A 25,771-nucleotide genomic window follows, 5' to 3' on the forward strand; every position below is an offset into this window, starting at 1 on the left:
TTCACCGCTCTCTCTCTATACAGTGGAGAACTATCTCAATATACCAATATGATGCAATAATGAAAAGCATACAATCAAAATGGTTCAACAAATCATAACTGATACAAACAATAAATCGACATGTAAACAGTGCAAAAATTCTGATTTGTTTTGCTACAAACATAATTATATGGGTTTCTATTTCAACAAAAACTTGTAAAACTATCATTGATGACAAGACACATTAATTAAAACTATGATACTAAGTATTCTATAATTTTTGACATTACACAAGTATGTGTATGTGTTGCAAGTGCAAGTATAATAATATGTTTGTATAATTAGAGAGTATAAGGTTGGCTTAGCAGAGACAGGTACAGGCATCTTAAATACATGATTATTGCTTATCTATCTCTGACAATAATGGATAATTGTCTTTTTAAACGGTCACCAAAGTAGAATGGGGTGAACAAATACGAAATAAAGCAAAAAAAAAATGGACTTTAATTAACATTGAATTTATCTAGTCAAATCGACACTATGATTATGCTAGAAAACCTTATAATTGTAATTATTAACATTTCAGCAAGAAAAAACATCTCCATTATGTAAGAGAACATCAAGGTTATTGTTATTTTGGCCAAAGGCATATATTTGCTGAAATTTCCACTAAAGTCGTATTTGTCAAAAACAAAGCATTTTTTTATCATTATAATGCGCACTAAGCGTCTCTTGGGCATGATTTTAATTATGATTTATTACTTGAACTTTCTTTCCGATCTACTTCAAAGTAATCTCCCCTGGCAAGTAAATCTTTTATTTCCTCGTAGGTTAATTGCTACGTATTTCGGCAACGTATTGGTATTGGGTCGATTTGATTGTATGTGTTTTTTAAATAAAACAGTTCTAGCATCAGGGATCAATTAGGAAAATAATGACTTGACTGCTCCTGTAAAGAAATTGACCTTTTTAACCTGCAATATATATTATGGAATCGCCATCCGATGTTGTTTTCGGTTTTTCAAACACTTTGAATTTCGTTTTTTTGAAATTATTTTTGTTGCATCGAAGCTGAACAGTACTGGGTAGAGGCACAAAATTGTCCAAGTGATTCTTTACATTGCAAAAAGTCACAGAGTCAAACGACAAGTCGAACCACTATTCGCTAGTGATCGTACGACTAGCGAAAGGCCAAAGGAAATGTGTATAACCATCCGCGATCAACTGCAACTGCTAGCGACTGATCTAACAACTCCGTACTACCTATTACGACTCCTGTGGCAACTTCGACCGCAATCACGTGTTTGTGTATGCTTAAAATCGTGTTGCGACCGATTTGTCCCGTGTTATTGTTTGAGACCGTCTGCAGCTTTTAAAAGACTATTTTAAAAGGTCGCAAGAGGTTCAAAAGGGTCTCAAATCGTGTTTGATTCTGGCTTACCCATTGAAATATCTTCGATTTCAAAGAAAAAATGAAAACTCCGACGCTCAAAAACTTTATCAGCTTAACATAAAATCATTAACTAGTTTGATAGGTATGTAATAATGTTTATTGTCTGTTGACATTGAGTGTTTTGTGTCCTTTTTTCTTTTTTTTCTTTGTGCTTTTAAGCATAATTTTGGTTCAAGAATATAGTATTAGGTTTATACAGGTAGATCCCTTTGTTCGTTTATGAACGATGAAGAAACGGAAAATCTTACTCGCACTGACTGACGTATGATAACTGAACTCCTCTTACCCAGCAAATATAATAGAACATGACCTTAGTTTCGTCTGAAGGTCAATAAACCTTTGTTTGATCGCACGTTATTATTTTGCTTACATATTAGGGAAGGTATTGCTGTCAACAGCTTTAAGTTCAATATTTAATTTATATTACAAGGGCTATTTTTAAAACTAATTTGGGCAAGTTATCATCAGGTAAACATGTTTATAACAGACAATGATTTTGATATCCCGTTTAAAAAGGTAATATTATTGAAATCTATTTGTTTGGCAAAAAACAACGAACAAAGAACAGTATTATTAGTCGGGACATGTACATATTACAATAAAGATCATTCGACGCGAGTCCGTGCTGACATTCTCCTTGTCTCGAACATTGTCACTTCAGAGCACATGTTTACTATGATTATATGTACACGTATTGCCAGTTAACAACTACGCCTGTTGTTAATAGATCAATAATACGTATAGTTTATGTTATATATAATACTTCCTAAAATTAATAGTGCAACGAACCATTTTCAAAGCTTATGTAAAGAACAGAACATGTACGAGGTTTTTTTAAGGAAAGAAAAGCTGTGAACTGGGTGGCGACAACCTAGTGACCCATTGTTTTATATGCTTGGTATATTCCAGGTCTTTTCACTGGTCAACATTTTGTCAAGTCAAACCATGGAGCGTATTTTTTCTATGGAAAAAAGTAATATTGACCGTCAAGAAGTTAGTTTTGTTTGAAACAAATCCGCTTGCCGGTATTTCGGGATTTAACGATATTCCCCTTGCATGCCACTATATGAAAAGCTACTTGAAACGTAAATTGACGTAAAAGGCGTCATTTCGTAAATATATATACATTGTGTATTTACATAATTAATATTTAGTTTGAAAAACAAATCCTTAGTTTGTAATATTTTATCCGGTAAATTGGACCACACAACTCCGTCTCGGTGTAAATAACTTAGTATGGTTTATAAATGTTATAATCATCATCATTCAATGGGCCGATTGATGGCGAAGTTGTTAATGACATCGTTAGAACTTTTAAAGGTGAACTATTTAATCACATGTTGATGAACTTAATTCAAACAAGTATTGCTGAATCTGATCAATATTTGTGTACAGTGCCGCATCTACCAGCCAATCCAAACAAACAAAACACAAATATTGCCAGACAATCCTCGTCGTTGGCAGTACCGGCTCGATCGGAGGACATCGCCGCCCCAATGCAATCCAATAGCACAGACCACATGCCCGAAGTAATTTCCACAAACACTTTCTCGGGACAAATCCTTCAAATTGATCGGCTACTGAACTGTAACATCAATATCAACCACTACGACAGATCGCCACAGAAAAACAAACGTAGACGGATTCGTGAAATCGATAGTTACAGTCATTGAGTGCCCTTAAAGTTATTTGTTCCATGAATAAAACTCACATTTACCAGTTAAACAGTTCAACCGTTTACTTGTTTTAAAATGTTTTAAACGTTTACTTTCGTTTTAGTCAATTCATAAGTGACGTCACACAGAGTCGCGTGAATTATTTATATTCATACGCCATTCATATTTGGTATTATACATGAATACTTGGTACTATTTTGTCTTGTTGCTTACTTTTTTGTGGGTTTTATGAATTTAAAACGTTAACATAGTTTGCTGTTATTACTCAGAAATAGTATGAAGGTATATAATAAAAGGAAAATTATGTTAGTCGGTTGGATCCTTCCACAAGCAACTCGAAGTGATACAACACCACGGATCAATCGACTAACATAGTGTTCCCTATTTATCATACTTCAAATACGTATTGGCTATAAAGGTAGAAGTTTACCACACAGGTGGCAGTATCAGTCAGAAATGGTTACCCAAATGTAGATTATATAAATAAAAAGAAGGTTTAAACAAATAAATAAATGAACACATGTAATTACTTGCCTTGAAAAGCTTGGATGGATTAATACTTTCATGAAAACCGTCTTTAAAAAAGGAGGTTCGGTTTTCAAGAAATCAATTGTTCTATCCCAGTTTTTTTAGTATTTAGTAAAATGTTTAACAAGCAGTTCATTTGATATGTTCAACACTGTTTGCTCCACAAACTCATAATATGTAACTGTAAAGGCGCAAATAAGCTCACCTACTTATATAAGTTAAAATATGCTTTCTTCTTCCAGTAGGAGAAATCGGTGTTTGCAATTTAATGTTCAACAAATCAAGAGCCTTCTTTATGACTATGTAGACTATGTCTAAATACACATAACAGTTTCGTGCTTTAACCAAATATGCAGTTTAAATACTTAGGAATGTCAGTGTCTCAACAGGTTCATTTAATGCATATTCTACAAGGGAAGACATTTAGTTGACATTGGGTAACCATGTTCATTCCATCCGATCAACTGCTTGTTAAAAAAATATGCTTAACTGAAAACTGGAGATGCGCGTATTATCAGCAAGTTCCAACTTGATGCAATTTGACAGAGTAATGGGCCTTTTCATTCTGTATTTAATGATATAGAATCAGTTTGTCCCAGTATCTGTGTTCGAGCTTTTTCTCAGCAAATACAAGCATTCAACATACCCGGTATCAGTATTCAATTGAACTTTTTGAGAAGCTTAGCTTTCAATAAAAGAAAGAGCAATTCAAGTATGTTCCTTCTCAATGCAATTTCACAGGGTACTGGGCCTTTTGTAACTCTATATAGTGTTATACAGGATCAGTGTGTTCCAGAATTTGTGTCCGGACTATTTCTTACCATCTTCTGGCTTGATTTTAATGAGACATGCATGTAAATGCAACTTACAATAGGAGATGCGCTTGTTAATAACTTAAAAAAAATCTTTATCAGCTATTGAACACAGTGTTGTCACCAGTGGTCACAGCGTCAACTGTTCGAACGTGTATGTTTTTGAACTGTGACACATTAGGCTGCTGATAAGTAAACGCCTTTGTTTTTTTTATATGATTTAAGTGTATCTTCTCTGTCCGTTGACCACTGCGTCGCGCCTTGCTGCTCTTTTGACCACAGGAAAAGCTATGAGCTGAAGAATTTTGTTTGAAAACATTTTGTTTTTTTAAATATATGAGGATTCATATCCTTTTACCAGAATACTGGAAAACGCCCTGGGGAAAACACATTTAAAACCAATACCAGTTTAATTGGGAATGGGGGGGGGGTGTGCGGCCAGTTTAATAAGCCCTTTGCACTACTATCAGGTACCGGGGACAAGTTGTAGAAGATGACATGGCAGCTATTCCAGGATGCTCTTTAAGTAAAGTGTTTACAATGACGCCCTTTTAGAAAACAAATAACATGCCATTTGTCAATCCAGGAAATAACACTATATACCTATATACTACACCTGAATTGTCAATTATATGTCCAAAATTGCTTTCATTTCTTTTACTGTTAATACAATATTAGCTTATTCGTTCGGAACTTATTTGTTATACAAGCGGAATGATTTATACCTTTGACGGTTGATCCTAAATACGACTAAAGTTAATTGTTATTGTTTTCTCAAGTAGAAAATGTGGTAATGGAACAGGAAGTATATTTGCCAATCTGAATGAACTCATTAATTGCAAAAATAGCTTCTTATCCTTTTTACTATAAAAATGATATTAGCTTGATTTTTTAAAGAAATTTTGGAATGTTAATGAATTTACAACTAAAGATATCAATTCTTATAAAAAAATACCAGTCATATAAATTGAATGCTGTATACCTTTCAAGGTTGAACCTTAATACAGCTTCAGTTAAAAATGTTCTTATGAAATATATATATGGTAGTGTAATACGAGCGTTATTTGCTAATCAGAATGAAATCATTCATTATCCAAAATAGCTTCCAATCCTTATTAACAATTTATTTGATATAAACTTGAATTTATGCAAACAATTGTTGGATGAACGAATTAACAAGCATGGAAGACTGAACCTAAATACGGCTTCAGTTAAAATACATCATATTGAAATATGGTAATGGAATAGAAACGTTATATGTTAATTTAAATGAAATCATTCATTGCTCGAAATAGCTTCCAATATCTCTTTTCTTTAATTTGATACAAGATTTAATTTATGTTTACAGTTGTGAATAAATGAATTTACAAACAAATAAGTAAATTTGTGAAGAGTATGTTAATAAAATTGCCAGTCATTAAAATGGAATGACTTTTACTTTTGAAGGTTGATAAAAAATACGGCTTCAGTAAATTGATTTTTTCTCATGAAGAAAATATTGCAATGGATTAGGAACTTTGTATGCTAATCAAAATGAAATCATTCATTGTCGCAAATAGCTTCTATTCCTTTAGATAACTTATATGATATAACGTTATTACTTTTAAAATATGTTGAGTGAAATGATTTAGAACTACGTTGTATGTGTTTTTCAAGAGTATTATGTTAAACAGTCCAAAGCGTATACACGTGCCTTCAATGTTAATTTCCATTAACGTTTTACTCAGCAAAAACAGCATAAACTTATTAGAATTCAACATTTTACCAACATTTGATCAGGAGCAAAAAACAATGCATTTTGAGCAGTTCAAACCCCAAATCCTCATTTTCTGAATATGTAAAATCAGATTCGTGGAACGTTTTTTGGTTCTTCAGTCTACGAACTTGAAAATAAAACTAAAACAACCGAGTGATACCTGAGCAGTAAAACCGAAAGGGAATCATAAATTATGGGATATATATATATATATATATATATATATATATATATATATATATATATATATATATATATATATATATATATATATAACTTATCAGGTAAAATAAATGACCCAAAACATGGTGATTTCTACATTTTTGCAACTTAGCTTTCACTAAAAAACACACGAGACTCACTCTACGTGTACATCGCTGTAGATCTAATTTACTTTTTTAGTCTGGGATAATATCGAGCAAAACATAAAATAACCAACACAACTATAATAAAATAACACAATGAAAAGTACAGGGACAAGGGGCACAAGGCAAGGGCCCAAACGACAGAGAACGATGTACACGAACATAATTACATCACATACAAAAAATACAAACGCCGAAAACAAACCATACCCTCATCGAACTCGATGTTCCGTTAAATTATTCAGATTATTCAGATATATTATATTGTATAGTGCACAAGAATCTGAGTCACAATTACAGTGTGTATACCATGTGATAAATTGCGTCATAAATGCTACGTCGGAAGGCAATATTTTGTTTCGAATGAAGACTTTGAATAAAGATAACTTTACTATTTCTTCAACATTTAAATGTTGCCTTTTGACGTGGCATATATGACGCAATTTATCACGTGGTTATTGGATTCTAAAAGTACAATTGCCATAGCTAAGCTTTCTGACTTTGGTAAACATGTTTTGGCACATTATATTTAACAAGAATCCACCATATATTAGTCATGATCCCTTCTGGACTTCTGGTAAACCAGGTTATTTTTGGTCAATTATTTAACAAGAGTTATCCATACATTGATGACGAACCCTTTCTGACTTTGGTAATCTTGTTATTTTTGACACCGTTTACCAGTGTTTGTGACACATGATTTTGATATATTGCCACGTTATTTACATTGTTACTAAGACTTGGGATTTTTATCGACCCCCCTCCAAATAATTCTTAGATCAGAAATTAGATTACTGTAAACCATTACCATTAAGTTAACAATTACGCCTGTTGTCAATAGATCAATGATACGTATAGTACATGCTTTATTAAATACTTCCTTAGCTCATGATATATTCCAACCATTTTCAAAGAACAGATTCTTTTTTAAAGGAATGAAATACTATAAACGAGGCGGTGAGACCCTAATGTCCAATTAAACTACATGCTTGGTATATTTCCACCTTCGCAATCGTATGAGGTACGTTTAAAACCACCACACGGATATTCGTTGTGGGCAATAAAAAAGAAAGGTTGTTTTATACAAAACTCTAGTCGAAACAGAGTTTTTGTTCACACACTGTATACATCAATTAACTGTCAGAATCGACAAATATATTATACCGAGAAAATGAGAAAGAAAAAAATGACGTTATACACATCGATTTCCATGATGCTGTGAATGTTGCTAATTCCAAACAAATAATTAATTTTCCGTTTTTTGTTTGTTTGTTTAACAGTATCCTCTTATTTCTTATTTCTGAATAAACGTTGATGTTATAAGTACACTTTAACTTAGACATGGAATAGAATAAATAATAATACATATGTTGTCATTTCATGAGTTTGTCCTCTTAATAAATGGCTAGTAAGTGAAAGGATTTTGGGATGGACGTGAGAGGGGCACCGACATAAAATTGTCCAAGTGAACTCTTTATTTTATTTAGGTAGAACAAATGTGAGAAACACTAGAGTTCACCGTTTGTGTATCTCGTTCAGTGTCGTTTGGGTCCTTACCTTGTGCCCTTAAACAAGGTTCATATTCTGGTTTTACTACTGGACATAATCCCTGGTTACATTTTATTATACTTATAGTACTTATTGACCATAAACGTATGTGAAACTGCTTGTTAAAAAAATACGATCAAATGGAATACAAATGTTGCATTTGTCTAAAACAGTTTATTATATTCAAAAACGGTTTTCGCGGAAGTGTAAGTGCACGATGGTGCTCATCATTTCAAAAAATCAGGCTTATTGAGTTAAACTCATGTTCTTTTGACCGTTCCAACATGGTATTTCCACCATTTATTGATAAAGCTATGTTGATGCATGTGTGGTCTGTTTGCTGTGTTTGTACGTGTGTGTTTCTCGATCAGTGTTGTTTGGGCCCTAACTTTCTGCCTCTAAGCAGGGTTTATATTTGAATTCCTGATTACTTGTTTTGTCCCTATAGGTTTCATTAAAGTACTAAATACGTCTTTATAAAAATATATTGTGAGAGCGCTTGTCTCCCCGATTGTGTGGTATAAGCTGAGAAATATTTGATGATGGACATGCAATTTGTACTTTTGGACTGAAGACGAACATGAAGATTATGCCAATCACCCGTATTCAATAGTGAATATGACCCTGGCCTTTGACGATCTCACAATCAATACGGCGTCATCTACTAGTCGTGACCAACTGGCATACCAAATATGAATTTCCTGAGTGCAAGCATTCTTTAGATATGGAACGGAAACCCCTTTTCAGCTTAAGTTCACCCCAAACGAATTATTTTCCATCTTCACTGCGTCTTTGAGTTTTGATCTATTGGCTCAAAATCAATAGGGGACATCTACTAGTCATTTTTTCACCTCAAGGTCACCGATACCTTTACCTTTGACCTACTGAACGCAAAATCAATAGGGGTCATCTACTTGTCATGATCAACCTGCATACCAACTATGGATTTCATGACTGACTTACAGATTGACCAATTGGGCTTAAACAATATGTCTTCCCCACAAATGGTTAGCGGTTGGCTAATTGACCAACAAATGGTATCGTAGTAAAAAAGCAACATCATTTAATGAATGAGATCTTGTCAAACATGTGTAGACATGTCTTTAATTTTACCATTGATATAATCAATTATTGTATCAATGTTATAAATATAAAGATTCTTCTGTGAAAATGTTATGGCTTAGGACTGCTACGATCGACGCCTGGACGATAGTTCAATCATTTCCGCGCACAGCACCGTCTTTATTAATTTGTACTCCCTTTGCGATGCATTTAGAATGAGTTAACGTATACGCTGAATTATGATTGGCTTGTCAAAACTTCCTTATCTTATTAACGAGTCGCTCAACATTTAAGAATTAAAGCTTGAATTCCACAAGCATTGCAATCATTTTTCATGGAAAACCAAAGGACATAACTTAGATATTTCACCCACATTATTGGGACTTGGTACACATATGTTCATTATGCGAATTTCATTTTTATTTGTCTTTAATACCGCAAAGAAAATGTATTACATAATTACTGTCTTTGCGCCCAGTACCTGATGATTACTTTATGCTATTTAAGAAAAATATTTACACATTTTTTTCAACATGTATGCGTGTTTGAAAACATTCTTGTCGCATCGAAGCTGAATATAGTGTATGAAAATAATATCTGGGTTGTTTTTGTTATATAATTGTCTATTTTTGCATTATCATCGACATCAGAACAGAACAGAACTTTTATAAGGCATAAACATTAACATGTTCGTAGCCCAATGCATATATATACATTCAATAAAAGTTCTGTTCTGTTATCGAACATCACTCCATACAATACAATACAATAATAAACAATACAATGAACAGAAAATGAGCTCATCCTTTATCGGGCAGAGTACTTGTGACAGTGTAGATCGTTTGCGGCCTTTTCGAACAAAATCTCTTCAGCGCGAGAACGCCTCGCTAAAATCCACACGTGGTGCCTCTTTAAAAGCAGCATGGGGTCAAAAGATGGGATATGGCACGTAAAGTCGATGTTACATAAAACACTCCCTAAAAATAAAAGTGCAACTCACGATATATTCCAACCATTTTCAAAGCAAAGGCAAAGAACTGTACTGTTTGCTTTGAAAATGGTTGGAATACATCGTGAGTTGCGCTATATAATAATCGACCGGATGTAGGATAAACGTGAAAGACGTCATTTTGTTAAAATGTATTAATTTTTACATAATTGATTTTTGAAGAAAAACTGTATGTCTGTAAATGTTTATCCTGATCGTATCGGTGAATGTAAATGTTCATCCCGATCGTATCGGTGAATGTAAATGTTTATCCTGATCGTATCGGTGAATGTAAATGTTATCCTGATCGTATCGGTGAATGTAAATGTGTAGCCTGATCGTATCGGTGAATAAGAATGTTTATCCTGATCGTATCGGTGAATGTAAATGTTATCCTGATCGTATCGGTGAATGTAAATGTTATCCTGATCGTATCGGTGAATGTAAATGTGTAGCCTGATCGTATCGGTGAATAAGAATGTTTATCCTGATCGTATCGGTGAATGTAAATGTTATCCTGATCGTATCGGTAAATGTTAATGTTTATCCTGATCGTATCGGTGAATGTAAATGTTTATCCTGATCGTATCGGTAAATGTAAATGTGTAGCCTGATCGTATCGGTAAAAATCGCTTTTTAAGGTTGATAAACGAGATCATAACTGTATATTGTATTGACACAGACCAAAATGAGATACGTTGTACATCACACAGAAATCCGTTGCTGCGCATTACAAATAAGCTCATTTTTCATTTTTCAAACCCTAGTCAAAACAGAGTCATTTATCATTTTTTATGCAAAAAGGCACAATTACACAAGGATATCGATTGATGCGAGTATCAGTGAATCTGTAAAAACAAACTTAAAGATATTATTTGCAAACAACTTTTAAACTAAACTGCGGTTACCCCAACAAGTTTACCAATGACGATACTTTGATATTTTGTTAAATAATAGTTGTTTTGTAAATTTGTGTCTCTTGCATGGTGTTATATAGGCATTGATCCTTGTGCATTTGAAATGGATTTTGTTGTAAAATAAGGAGGTTTTTCTGTCAAATTATATGGCAAAATTTCTTCCCTCTTTATACGCATTTCACATTTTCCACGGCCGCTCAATTAAGAAATGTTCATGAGCACAGAACACCCTGCGCGAGGGTTGGGATGAACCTGTCTTACCAAAAAATAGCTAGTGACGTTTTGGGGAATTTCGACAGAAAACGAGGCAAGAAGGCCTTCAACCATGTACTGTGAGCTTTGAACGCGTGTTTGACCCCAGTCACTTTCAATCGGGATTTTCCGAAAATCTTAATTTAGTAACAGAGCCTGTTTCGGATGTTAGACATCTATCAATGTTTAAACTATATCAAAATAAAATGCCATTATTTGGTCATGATATAATGAAACATTGTCAGCAAGAGCAAAAGTCATGTTCTGATATGCATAGGCGAATATGACTACGTTTCTTGTGGTAAGCTAACTTCATGCAAAACATAATGTTTTAAAGTTTATCAATATTTTCCCGGGAGTGGATCTGAAATACAATAACAGTTATTTACTGCAGCCTTCATAATCGATTTCAATTTTATTCAAACGAAATAAATTATAGCGCAATTATTACAAAATAAACGTTACAAATGCTCCTGGTACGATATTGTGGTGATTACGAAGTCTCCGTTAATCGGGGAAAACCCCGTATCTTGCATTTAAGAACACAAATAATCAACATGCAATGCAAAAAAACTACCTAAGGCGTACTGTGATGTATGATACAAAAAGACGTATTCTCGCGAATGGTCAAACAAAGATTTTTAGATACAGGTTGGTTGTAAAAACTGAATTACCATGACGTATATTGGTTATTATGTTCCTGAATAATCACCTGAACCTCTTCTGGAAATGGTTGTCAATATTATACAAAGGTTTGTTAACATCTTCTACATTTTTATATTTTGTGATTCAATAAAGTGTATTTGAAATACATCATATACATAAACTTTTTAAAAGGAAACTACTTATTATACTCAAATAAACAAGCAAATTCGTTAAATTGATACTCCCACATGATGAGGCAAAGTAGATGGAATGTGACAGTGTTGGTAAAATATGGCTGCAGAATGACTCTGGTGAATGGTGGATATGGTTTATGTGTTTGTTTGCAAATGTTTGGAAATAGAAGAATATTGTTCATCTTGAAGCATTAAGATTTGACCTAGAAATCTAGCTTTTGACCCAACTTTACCAAGTTTCAAACAAATAAGATATTTCATCAAGGTTAAGATTCTGATTACGTTTCATGAAGATTAGACCAACCATATTGCAAAAATATAACTAGTCTAGAGTGTTCTCAAGGTTTCGGTAAATTTTGGCTTGGTGACCTTCTATTGGACCTATGTGACGTAGTTTCAAACTTATTCAAAATTAATCGAGGCAAATATTATGATTAAGGTTCATGAGCGGATATATTGATTCTGTTTGTTTCTAAGATTTCTCTACGAGTTGACATTATGACGTAGGGTTGACCTTATGTGACTCAATTTTTTAAGTCTTCAAAGATTATATCAATAAGAACAATATGTAGTGTAAACTCACATACCGTTGCAAATATCAAACGGCTGTTATGGTACATAAATCTATTAACCATCTTACACCGAGTTATATAAGGGAAATGATAAAGTTATCTAACAAAACAAGATATGGATAACTATCTTCTACGCGACAAGACATTGCCCACATTCGACAAAAAACACAATACAAGAAACACTCGTTGCATGCAGAGGGACAGAAGGAATACGTAAATCGAACACGGAAAAGACATTTAAAGCCTGCTGAAGAAGTTCTTTTTTCATCATCAATTGCAAAAACCGTTGTTAGAATTGTACGCAAGAAGAAGAAGGTTTATTCATGGAAATATAACGCACAACATACATTTGAAATAGGCCAACATGACCCGTGATCAAATCAACATAGAATATGTAATGGTGTACGTATAGAACTACAAATAGTGAACATGTAAACTATATAACAAGTATGTTGTATCAAATAAATGAATAAATAGCAACTGCATCTAATGAGTTCGACACTTATCATGAATAATAAATAAATGAAATAAACTCTAAAATAGTACATTTGTATAATATTATCAACAGCAGTATTTATAGAATTTGGTAACATTCGAATTACGTCCCATTCACTATAGTCTAAATTTGAAATCGAAAGCGAAAGTCGGATTTACGACATTGGAACAATATTGTGATAACGACCAAAATCCAATGTATAAACATGCATACCACACAGGTAACAGGTAATTAGGAATTACCACAGGATTTACCTACATTCATTAACAAACAACTCCGAGAATGTACAAGTTTAATTTTCACAACAAATCTGTACAGACACTCAAACTGTTAAGTGATAAAGGCACATGAAATTGACACATGGTCAATTTATATGTTTAGAGATGTAGGTTAATTAACGTGTGTAAACAGTTTGTCCTCCAAACCCCTTGTCTGTCTGGAGCGTACTTCAGACAGGATCCAAATTGCCCCATCAACCTGATGTTCAGTATCAGAAATCACAGTGACACTTGCTGAAATACATACAAATCTTGTTAAATTAAATGTTATACTTGAAATTGCTGAAAATATAGTTTTGATATCAAATTCCAAACAACACAATTTCTCCAGTTTTGGTTCTCATACAAAAAAGTACAAATCGGCGCGATGCCAATTGAGGGCGAATCGGGTTGAATTACATGTATGCTAAATTTTCATTGAAACCGCCTTGTAAAACAACAGAAAATATTTCTATAAACCATTAAACATGCATTGTATCAACTTACCTTGTATAATTTAAAGAATGCACAGTCGAGAGGAGTAATAGTCTTTTTGTCTCTCGTCAATATTCGTACAACACATGAGCAATATGGCGGATCGAAATGAGTTCAAAATTGCGCGCGTCTATTTTTAGATAAGAATTGTAACATGCATTTTTTTCGGAATTATCTAAATGCGGGATTAGAAACTATCGATTTAAGTATTTCTGTTAATGTTTGTTCAACAAGATGAATTTTAACAACAAAAAAACAACAAGAAAGAAAAAAGTCTATAAACATGCGACACCATGCGGAAATTCCAATTACAGAAACCAAGGGCACTGACAAAGGAAGCAACTTGAAAAATAAAATGATCTAGTTTTAGTATTTATTTGCAGCAGTATCACGATTTTTCGAGCAACTTCTTGTTACATCATGTGTATATCATGTATAAACTTACAAATACAACTTATTACAAACAATAACCAAATCACAACGTCGGTTCGATGTCTAATTGCCTTAATGTTAACAACTCCCTGTGCTAACCACACATCATTAAAACCAAAATTACATAACATCTTTCGTAACATATATACCCAGTTGATACATCTCGGATTGTTTTCAACATCTTGCAGTAAAACATTGTACATAACTCTCAAATATATTTTCTAACTGCACATTGTAATATCTTAAGCCAGTATTTAACTATAGAAGTAAGTCGATGTGAGTACATATCAGTTCTACCTAATTCTCCATATATAAAGTCATTTTGCGTCGTTATTTTAATAAACATCAGGCTTTTACAAAACATAGCATGAATTCGTTCAATAGCACTGGTCTGGGAAAACCCCCAAACTTCACAACTATTGAACAATATAGGTTTAACCAACTTATCAAATAAATCAAAAACATGATCAACAGATATGTTCGTGAATTTAAACAAATTTCTTTTAAGCTTGTAAACAGCTTTTTGGGCTTGACCTGATAGGGTTTTTTGACATTCTACCCATGAGCCACCTGACTATTCCAAGATAACAATATTTCGATACAATATCAATTTCAGAGTTGCAATAATAAAAATGTAAGTTGTCAGGTATTCTACCACCCTTTCTGAAAATAACTATTTTTGTCTTATCCTTATTTACTGTGAGTTTCCATTTCATACAATATTCATGTAAAATATTTAAGTTAATTATAAGCTGTATATCTTCACGTGTCTGTGCAAAAATTACAATGTCATCTGCATACATTAACATATATAATTTCAACAATGAAACATCAATACCATTAGACCCCTTAAAAATAACTCATCTTCTAAATCATTAAGGTATAAGGAGAATAAAAACGGGCTTAGACATTTCCCTTGTCGTACACCAAGTAAACTTTCAAATATTTTACCAGTATCATTTAGTAACTTTACTCTAGATTTCACCTTTTGATACATGCTTTTAATGACATCAAATAATTTACCTCTAATACCTGGCTTATATTTTCTCTAACTAAATAATCGAACGCTTTAGAATAGTCAACAAATAGGCAATATAGCTGCTGCTTTTTATTAATCACATGATGAATAAGGCTGTTTAACACAAAAAATGTTATCTACTGTACCCATTTTGGCCCGAAAACCAGCTTGTGCTTCAACATAAATATAGTTACTTTCTGTCCGTTTAGGCGTTCATTTATGCATTTTGTAAACAATTTACCGACAACACTTAACAAGGCTGTACCTCTAAAATTTTTAACATCATCTAATGAACCTCTTTTATGTATTGGAAAGATATATCCTTCACTCCATTTATCTGGAAAATAACCCATTTGCATAATCTTATTAAAAAGAATCAATATATTATGTTTATCTCGAGTTAGGTGTTAAATACATGTGTGGCTGTCCTACTTACTCAGTTAATTATTTCTTCATGATATGCCGATATGTGTGTTTGTTTTTGCAATTAATCTGTTGACTTCATATTTCTATTTTTCCCGCGTGGGCCAAGAGTATGAATAAAACTTTTAAACTTGTAAACAAGCCATGATGTCAATGTTATAAATATCGCTGTAACAGTTGTTTATTATATGTTGTACATAATCGTGGTTAATACGTTAGTATAATTGCTTGTGCATAGTTTGCATGGGCCGGTGACAATAATTTCGTTGTAATTGTCATTGATTTTGGTTCCATATAAGTCTGGCAAAATTTCTGATTTAAGACGTATGTCGGTCTGTCTGTCGACCGGTTTGGTTCTTGACTCGGTATGTTATTTCGAAACGGAATGTATGTAAGCTTTATTTAAGTCCGTTCAATTGAAAGCCCAGGCGGATGTTTGTTTTTTGGTAATAAACTGATTCAATGATTTTTATTTCGACATACACCGATGCAATCAGCGCGGCTTCTGTACTTCGTTAAAAGTTGTGTAAAGTGCAGACATTTATTTTTAGAAGGATCCCGAAGGATAAAAAATAAATGTCTGCACTTATCAGTCTAACGGTGTCTCTCCAACACATAAGTGAATTTCGGATGCCTGGTTACTCAATATTATTTTTATATCGTTTGAAAGGTTCTGAAAAAGAAAGCGTAAAAATGAAACAGAAATTAATACAAAAAAATAAGCTTTCTTGACCTCGAACAATTGCAAATTGGTTATTAAATATCCGATTTCAGTTCAAATAAATAGAAAACTCATACTAAAACATTTTGTGTTTGACAAAGTCTTGGTTATTTGTTTACAATCCATTTTTCGGCAAGCAAAACCCTTTCAAATTTAAAAAGCACAATATATCCTTTATGTGACCTTACATTATAATGAATTTATTCAGATCATAATTAAGTGACCTTTCTTGCACTTAAATGTGAACAAGAAAGCTTGGGATTGAACACTAAATGAAACAAGAATGAAATTAAATGAATCACAAAATATCATCAAAATTATACACACAAATGTTCTTTGATATACAAAAAAATGTAACTTTTTAAACTTTCAAAAATTCAACATTTACTAAATACGGTTATATAAAATGATGAATGCATTTGTAGGATTTGATATCCTACTAGATGTAACTCGGCTTCGTTCATTTTTTCTAAACTTTCTCTCAGTGATGGTGAATAAATTTTATTCACTGCAGTTGTTTTCTAAGTTTATGAAAATAAGAACAATTGAAACAATTCATTAACTACTGTTGATCAGTGCAGACTGTGGGAGGTCATGGTTGATTTCAATGAACCAACAATAAGCCCAGCCAAAATTGGATACTGATTAGTCAGTCAGGTGCTTTTGGTAGGCATTATTAGCATGAATGTTCATTGTAACCATCATTTATGAATGTTTACAAAAGCATTGAATATTGAAATAACAAGCAAAATGTTAGTTTGAATGATAAAAGCCATGAAATATGTGAAGTATTCAAAAAGAGACCATATGTTTTATTCATTGCAATATTAATGTAAAACATTAATTATTATGTTGACTTAAGTTTGAAGATACCAAATTACCAACTTGGCAATGGTTTTATCATAACATAGGATATTGGTTTTAAAGAACATGTTAGTGTTTTTGTATGTGGAATGAAATATCATAAGTGGCACAAAATTTAACATAATTTATAGTTCTCATTGATATTACACATAACCCCAAGTACATGTTGATCTAAGATTTAAGGCTTGGATGGAGTCATGGCAAGAAAAATGCATGTTAATACATTGTACTTTCCAACGCAAGAACTGTTTGTTTATTCAAGTAAAAAAAGCAATCCCCACACCAAGAAACTGCAGTATTGCTTAACCAGCTTAATTGACATTATGAGTTGGAGTTCAAATTGCTTACAATAGAGGCACATCTAGTTTACAGAATTATTCAAACTCTGATTTAGCAACCTTAATATAGTTATATGAACTCCTTTTACGAAATGAAAGCCTTTTTTAGATTTACAAGGACGGGTGAAAAGTATTTGCCAAATGTACTGCAACACCTGATAACTGTTGCTTAGGAATAAAACAAATTCTTGGCACTTCAAATGTTACAGTACTATTCAATTTGGAGTGCCTGAAAAGAAAGCTTTTTGATTCTACATTCAACATCTTCTTTCTGTATGACATATTGGACCAGGATAATCATGAACCTACAACCTTGTGCATCTATTGAGATAGGAAGCGTTCAGGACAGTGACAGAGGACAATACAAGAATGGCCATCTGCTGCATTTATTGAGTTATCTAATGCATACAAATTAAGACGGAGAAAATAATTCTTATTTTTTTAAACTTCTTCCTTAAGCATCTTGTATGTAGTTGTCTTTTACAATGATTGTTCAAAGTTACAATGGCCCTGTGGGTTAAAGATGATCTTATTATATACTGATTAGATCACTTAGAAGCCACATCTTTGCATAATAAATTTCATTTTAAGGATGCACTCATTGCTTTAATGACGTCAATTTAATATTGCGCAACATACTTGTTATGACGTGACGTCACAAGAGTGGTATATGGCCGTATTTCACTGGAGCGGAATATCGGTTAAAGTATTTTGTGATATGTATTTCATGTGGATTGATGATGGGTATATAATAAAGAATAAAATTATGTTTGGTATTCCATTCTCACTAGCAGTGTGATTAAATGCTGACACCATGTTATGAAATTTGATGGTCAAAGTATTTAAAAGACATTTCAGTATTTCATACTTTAAAAACGATATTCATCTCATCTTAGTCTACTCAACTTGCTTTGCTATGTACAAAAGTTTGCGGCAGTAATATGAATAGCATTAGACAGAAGGCAGTGCTTAGTATTCATCAACAGCACTAAGTTATCATGGTAACATGTTATATGAATTGAATACCAAGCACAAATTAAGAGGGAGAAAATAATTCTTCACTTTTTAAATAAAAACTACTTCCTAATAGCATTGTGTATGCAGTCTGACATAGGTGTACAATGTAGATGTATTTTACAAAGATTGTTCAAAGTACGGCCCTGTGGTTTAAAGCTTCCCTGAAAAAGAGGTGGCAGGTTTTATATATAGTATATAATTACATCATTGAAAATCTTCTCTGAAACTGCAAATAACAGACCTTTGGTATAAAAGGATTTGATCAAATTAAAGATGTATGTGTGCCAACCACGTAAATCAATTTGTACAAGTCTGATTAAACGACTTTGAGAAATTCAAAAGAACTATGACTTTATCTGATTTAACGCTTTAGCCCCCCCCCACACACACACACCCCTCGCTCTACGCACACTTAAATTTCCTTTGCAGTTTGCAAGCAGCTTTAGTCTAAAGTTTAAGCTAGCCCATCAAACAGTGACCCCTTGTGATGTGAGCCGATTTTGTCAATGCTTAGTATATGGTTGTCAACATTCCCCTAAATGAAGCCCTAGTCCATCAGTGATTTCAGCACTTTTATTTTTATTTTAAATCTATGTATCTTAGATTTATAGTAATTTTTGTGGTAACTAAACCTCTGTATTATGTCAAATTAAGTAAACACCCCTAGGAACAAATCTTACCCAGAGCAAATCTTACCCAAAAAGGTAAGATTCTTCCATCCAGAATTACACTACCATTACCCCTGCCTTTCTCTTATGCTATATTTTACCTCTGCCTTGCTCTTATACTTTCATACTCCTCAGCATGGGGTTTTACAGGTACCTGATACGGATAATAAGCGCACCTTTACAAACTATCTGTCTTATTATTGTTTTGTTACATGAATGATATGTAATGCTGATAAGAAATAATTTTATGTTGCTGTATTATTGAAGTGTCATCTCTGTTTCATCAAAATATGTCGTTAGTGTTATTAGAAATGATATTGATTACTACAGTTCGATGCAAGTGTGCCCTGTTTTGTTTGTACGTTGTGTGTCATCCAGTGTATGTTGGGCCTGAGCATTTCGTACTAAGAAAGGGTCATTGTTGAATGTTTGGCAACCGAGCAGGTCCCTGTAAACTACATTGTGTTACGAATATGGCAACTGGCATCAAGTATCATAATCTTATTCGAAAACAATGTAAAGCCGAGTAGCCCTAAATTGTGACCAAGATCCTGTTAAAGACACACATATCAAGGCCAAATAACGATAGACACACAATTGCAGAAGACTGCGTTACACAAATATCAATAATCTTCTGTGCCGAAGGTTTTTGCTAATCTAAGGCAACACCAAATTTAATATATCAGCTTCACTTTCCCATTTCAAAACTCAGGCATTATCCTAAATTTAACTTACTTAATATATATTTAACAGGCAATTAGAAATGCAATATTGTAATGTAAAACTTCTGAAGTGAACTTTTTTAATGGTCCGAAAAATAATTCTATGCTTGTTTTATCCTTATATTAGTTTCAAAATTTCCAGATTTCTGGGTTTTAACTTGATGTTGGAAATACTAATACTATTTCAGAACTTTTAACCTTGAAGGAGGAAGACACTAAAGACTTATTTTGGCATGGCCTTGACGCTTTTTCATTGTTTAATTAACGTTTTCTTCCTGTTTTACAAAGTACTGAAGTAGTGATAATATACTGCAGCATAATCTATATAAAAAATACACTAAAACAATACATTACAAACATCTTAATACATGACAGCATGTGGACATATAAGGATATAAAAGATTGGACAACAGTTTCAATAAGAGCTTAATAATACTATACGAAGTAGGATGACTTTGACTGGAGCTGCACCCATTAAAATTGTTATGTTTTGTAGTTTGTATAAAAAAAGAGCGGTTTACTTAAACAGAACTTATTTAAAGTTCTTCATTGAAATTTACTGCTTGTTGAAACACATTTGAGTACCTTTTTGTACACAATGGAAATCAAATAAAGCTTACGTATGCCATCATTTTGAAAAAAAAATATTCGAGTAATTTTTACACGTTTTCCAGTCCCAAGGTTATTCATTGTTTAGTAAACTGACAGATTGAAGACCATTTAATGAAAACTTATTCATATTCATATTTAAAGTTATGAATAATACATTTATTTTTTGTTGACAATTACTGATTTGAATAAAAAAAGACTCAAGGAGGAGCTGAAATCAAGATTAAAGTTGCACAGTTTGTTGTATGCACCTATGTTATGCGGCATCTACTTTTTGTACGTTAATATTCATATCATGAAGGTATGGCACATTATTCTGTTAAGACAATCGCCTTTGTTATTCTCGCTTTATAGACCGGAGATGAAATAATACTTTGAAAATATTTGAGACTTGAACAGCTTTAACAATGGAGGGATGTCTAAAAAAGTGTATTTAGATATCCGATGTGCAAGAGTTTGAATATTGAATGCATAGATACCTAGTTTTTTGGTATCATTTGAAAAGTTTCGATTTGCAAACAAGGAATAATAAAGTATTGCATCGAACGTCATGCAACAATTAAGATTATATCTTACAGGAAGCAAGACAAAACAATTATCATTTGTAAAACGATGATAATCGACCGAAAGCCGTACCTGGGAGTAGGATTTGTTATTGGTCCCAGCCTTAACCAATGCATTGAGACGCATTCTTTATATCAATCAAAATAAAAAGGAAGATGTGCAAATTCACGTCGCGTGTATTCAGCATCTTTCAGACCGGTAACAGGAATTTTATTAACAAGCACGAACGTTAAAACTTGTTATTACTGAACGGCTTTAATAAAAACCCAAAATATCAGTTTCCATTGTAATGATTTACATACTGTGAAGAATATACTTATGTTGTACGTTTATCGAAGAAGTTATTTCGGAAATAAAATTGAACGTGCAAGGTTGTAATAGTGTGAAGTCAATTTAATCTACTTTAAATAAACCAGCATCCTGATTAATATATATTGCAGTATTTAAGAATGCATTTAAGTGTTTACGTTTAAATATTCATGAACACGTGGTGAAAATTCGTAATAAGCCGGGTTATGCAGTATTCTAATAAATAATGTACTTATATACTTATATCTTAATAGTCAAAGGATTGATAACTTTATTATCGTTATTAAACAGATTATGGCCCTTCCAATAAGGTCGGCAATTTCTTTCTTATTAGTAGTGGCAAAAAAACTTCAATACATTAATAGAACAGGAACGAGATACATACAACATGCTTGAAACATTTATGACGTATACACAATATTTTTGCTAATTAACATACTTCATTAACATTGTTTTATCGCAGAAGATGAATATACATTAATTTTGTTTTATATTCTTTTCCACAGATTTTCATCCAGACAACAAACAGACGAATTTAATTTGTGTGTTAGCATCAACACAAGTTTTAACTACGGAATATACTTTATTGTTGACCGGATTGTACCCTCACACATTAATCGAGTTTAATATTGACGTCATAATGGATAGGATAGGGACCATCGCTTCAAACAATATCAGTGATCAAATCAGCAGTGCTGCTGACGGCTATTTTGGACGCCATGAATTTATCACGACACAGCCTGCAGTAGCAGTTCCGTGTGTAATCATACTTTCTGTTGCGTCATTGCTCGGAACGTTCGGCAACGTGCTCATCCTCTACGTCATTGCGACGAAATCTAGGTTACGTAACAAAATGGAGTCAACGTTTATCGCCAGTTTGGCCATATCTGACTTGTACGTCACTCTGATTGCCGATCCAATGAGTCTCGTTGGTAAGAATTATATATTTTTTGTATTTGTTTGAGCGGCATAGACTGCCCTTTGTTTCATTTAAAATGGTGAAGAAGAAATAAATTATCTTTGTTTTAAGCCTTTATTCGAAGCAAAATGTTGCCTTCCGACGTATTATTTATTACGTAATTTATCACGTGGTATACACACACACACACAGTATATCTCTGTAGCCGATTATTTTAACATCGTATGCCATCGGTAAATTACATCGCGTTTATTTGTAGATCAATAATGATATAATCAATGACGTCATAATGCATTGCGGTTCATGCAATATAAACGACATAATTACTCTAAACAACAGACTAGGGAACGTCATTATTTGGGTTAATATTTCTGTTATATAATTTATATAATAACGCTTGACTGTTTCCGATTTTAAAGGGACTGTACACCAGATTTGCACAAAAAAAAGTTTTTTTCTGTAACGAATCTCAGGACAATTATCTAATAGAATGTGTTACGCTTTGAAATCATAATTGTAAAAAAAGTACCAAAATGTAAAAAACTACGTGGTACTTCAGTTAGTAAGTTTCAATGCATTGCACACATCGATGCCAAGTTAATGTCAGTTTTCGACAAAAAAAAAATGTCTCGCTATTTTATCATACGGAGTACATATTGATTATACATTTCAGCAAAAGTTGAAGGAGAAGATTTTTTCGAAAAGGTACCGGGACTATGTGAGACCGTTGCGAGTCTTTGCACGATATCATGCGTAACATCACTATTGACGATTGCTATGATGAGTATGAACAGGTACTTCTTCATCTGCGCAAACGACATATACAGGAAAATATTTACTAGGAAGCGCTGTATCGCCATATGCGTCTCCGTGTACTTTGTTGGTACCACTTTAGTTCTGTTAAATACAGCAGGCGTCGGCGACCATGGCTTCGATACAAAAAGTCTAGAGTGCATCTGGGACAGAATGGCAACGTACCCATATACAGTCATATTTTCAATCGTACTGGTCTGGATTCCCGCAATTATCATTGGCGCCTGTTACTTGAGAATATATATGTTCGTACGGACACATAGACTAAGGCTAAAAGAGGCAAGAAAGCATTTGGGTGGAAATCAAACGCCTCTGAAAAGTTATCACCTCGCGAAGACTTTGTTTGTCATCTACATTGTCTTCATCACCTGTTGGGCGCCATATGCGCTGCTGATGGTGGCGGACTTTAAAGACACATTTGCACATGAAGTGCATGTGTATATCACAATGTTTGCGCATCTACATCCTTCACTCAACTGGATGATTTACTACCTCACGAACAAACATTTTGCGAAGGCATACAAAGAAGTATTTGCAAGTTGCTATTTGAATGTAATTCGTGCCCTGCCAGTGAGAGTCACTTCTGACTCAAATAAAACTGGAACATTTTGGCCATCAACTTTAAAATTTACGAAGTCAAAGCTTAAACATAGTCAGACATACTCAAGTTCTTGTCATCAGGTTGAGGTGACTCCTGGTTCAGAAATAACTCAAGAAGGATTTTAATCTACCAATTCATTAAATGCAGTAAAGATTTTGTTTCAGAGAGAAAGTTTTGTTATCAGCAAACGCATATTCAATTAGTTGTGTACCTTTAACGCTACTTATCTTTTAAATTATCAATTACGTAGTTGTTATTGTTCTGAAATAATGTAAAATATGTTTTAGTAACAGCACCCATTACACGAGTAAATTAAATTATAGACGAGCACGAATCGTGCTTGTGGGTGAAGTCACTGTTTTGTACCATGTTGTCAATTGTTACCTCCATATTCGCATGCTATAGCTCTATTCCGATAGGGTATTGAATGTATACAATAAAAAAGAGAGCTCCTCCAGTCATGGTAACTGTTTTGCACCATTATTTCAATTATACACCAAACTCTTGTGTTCTGAACAATGAATAGAGATTATTTTGAAGTGTAGTAACTGTATAGATTACAGTCAGGATTTGGATTATTTTGAGTGACCTTTCACATAGCTTATTAATTGGAATCAAGGAGGTTTGGTCTTTAAAGCATTTGTTTATGTTGCTTATTGTTTTACTAATGTTCATATAAGAATATTCGTTATGAGTTGTGTGTCAAATGATACTCTTTATTATTAAACTTTAACTATATGTTGCGTTTTCCTTTTAACTTGGATAACAGAAATATAAAATTAGACCAAGTTGACAAGCTACCGTTCAATAATTAACCCAGGGATAATTCTCAACGACATGGAGGATAAATTGTTGTTTCAGTGTAAGATAACAATACATTTCACCGAGTTAGCACCAAAGGCTATATTTCTTCCCCGGGTGGGGTAAGGCGATGGGCACTTCTAGAAGACTTAAACTAGGCCTCTAAAGTTTAAACCTCATTACTGGACTACGACTACCAATCTTAAAGAACAAAGACTACTTGATTACGTATAAAGTATCAGTAATTGCATCAAAAAGCTAAATAATCAGTGTGTGTGTACCACGTGATAAATTGCGTCATAAATGCTACGTCGGAAGGCAATATTTTGATTTGAATAAGACTTTAAACAAAGATAACTTCACTATTTCTGCACCATTTTAAGTGAAACATAGCGCGGTCTGTGCTGCTTACGGAGCCCCACCTTCGGTCTTTTACCAGAATTTGATCGAGAGTTTAGTTTCTTAAGACACTTCGACAAACCTTTTCACAATACGATCGTCTGACGGAGCACTGTCAAAACATGATTTTGGAAACTGGTTTATCGAAGTATTTGATGAAACTAATGACCTCAACACATTTTGGAATTTAACAAATGCGGGGCTCTTTAAGCGGCATAGACTGCCCTTTGTTTCATTTAAAATGGTGTTGTAAATGAAAAGTTATCTTTGATTTAAGTCTTCATTTTAAGCAAATGTTTGCCTTCCAACGTAGTATGTATGACGTCATTTATCACGTGGTATATACACGCTGATAATCTTCAAAAGGAGAACGTTAAGAAATAAAGGTCTACAATTAGGTTGTGTCTTGAGAAAAAGGACCTTTTAAAGCTTGAGAGAAGTATTAGAGCTCTTACATTAGTATCACGGTTCTAGTGTATGCATGTTTTATTTATTATGAATTGAAACAATATAACTCTTTTACATGTTCGAAAGGTAAGTTTAAGTTAAGCAAATCAC

At 33.3% G+C, this 25,771-nt stretch overlaps 1 protein-coding gene across 2 annotated transcripts; it reads left to right on the forward strand.

Moving 5' to 3' along the window:
- The first annotated feature begins 21,596 nt into the window (after window positions 1-21,596).
- LOC128214751 (melatonin receptor type 1B-B-like) lies at window positions 21,597-24,660 on the forward strand. 2 transcript variants are annotated; one of them, XM_052921385.1, is made up of 3 exons: window positions 21,597-21,908; window positions 22,187-22,612; window positions 23,273-24,660. In XM_052921385.1, the coding sequence occupies exons 2-3, from the start codon at window positions 22,321-22,323 to the stop codon at window positions 24,136-24,138; spliced, it is 1,158 nt and encodes a 385-aa protein (XP_052777345.1). In that variant the 5' UTR covers window positions 21,597-21,908; window positions 22,187-22,320; the 3' UTR covers window positions 24,139-24,660. The 2 variants fall into 2 exon arrangements, with proteins under 2 accessions (XP_052777345.1, XP_052777344.1); XM_052921384.1 differs by having other exon boundaries at window positions 21,597-21,742.
- Window positions 24,661-25,771: the final 1,111 nt, after the last annotated feature.

Source organism: Mya arenaria, chromosome 13 (genome assembly GCF_026914265.1).
Source record: "Mya arenaria isolate MELC-2E11 chromosome 13, ASM2691426v1".
In the NCBI taxonomy this organism is placed as follows: domain Eukaryota; kingdom Metazoa; phylum Mollusca; class Bivalvia; order Myida; family Myidae; genus Mya; species Mya arenaria.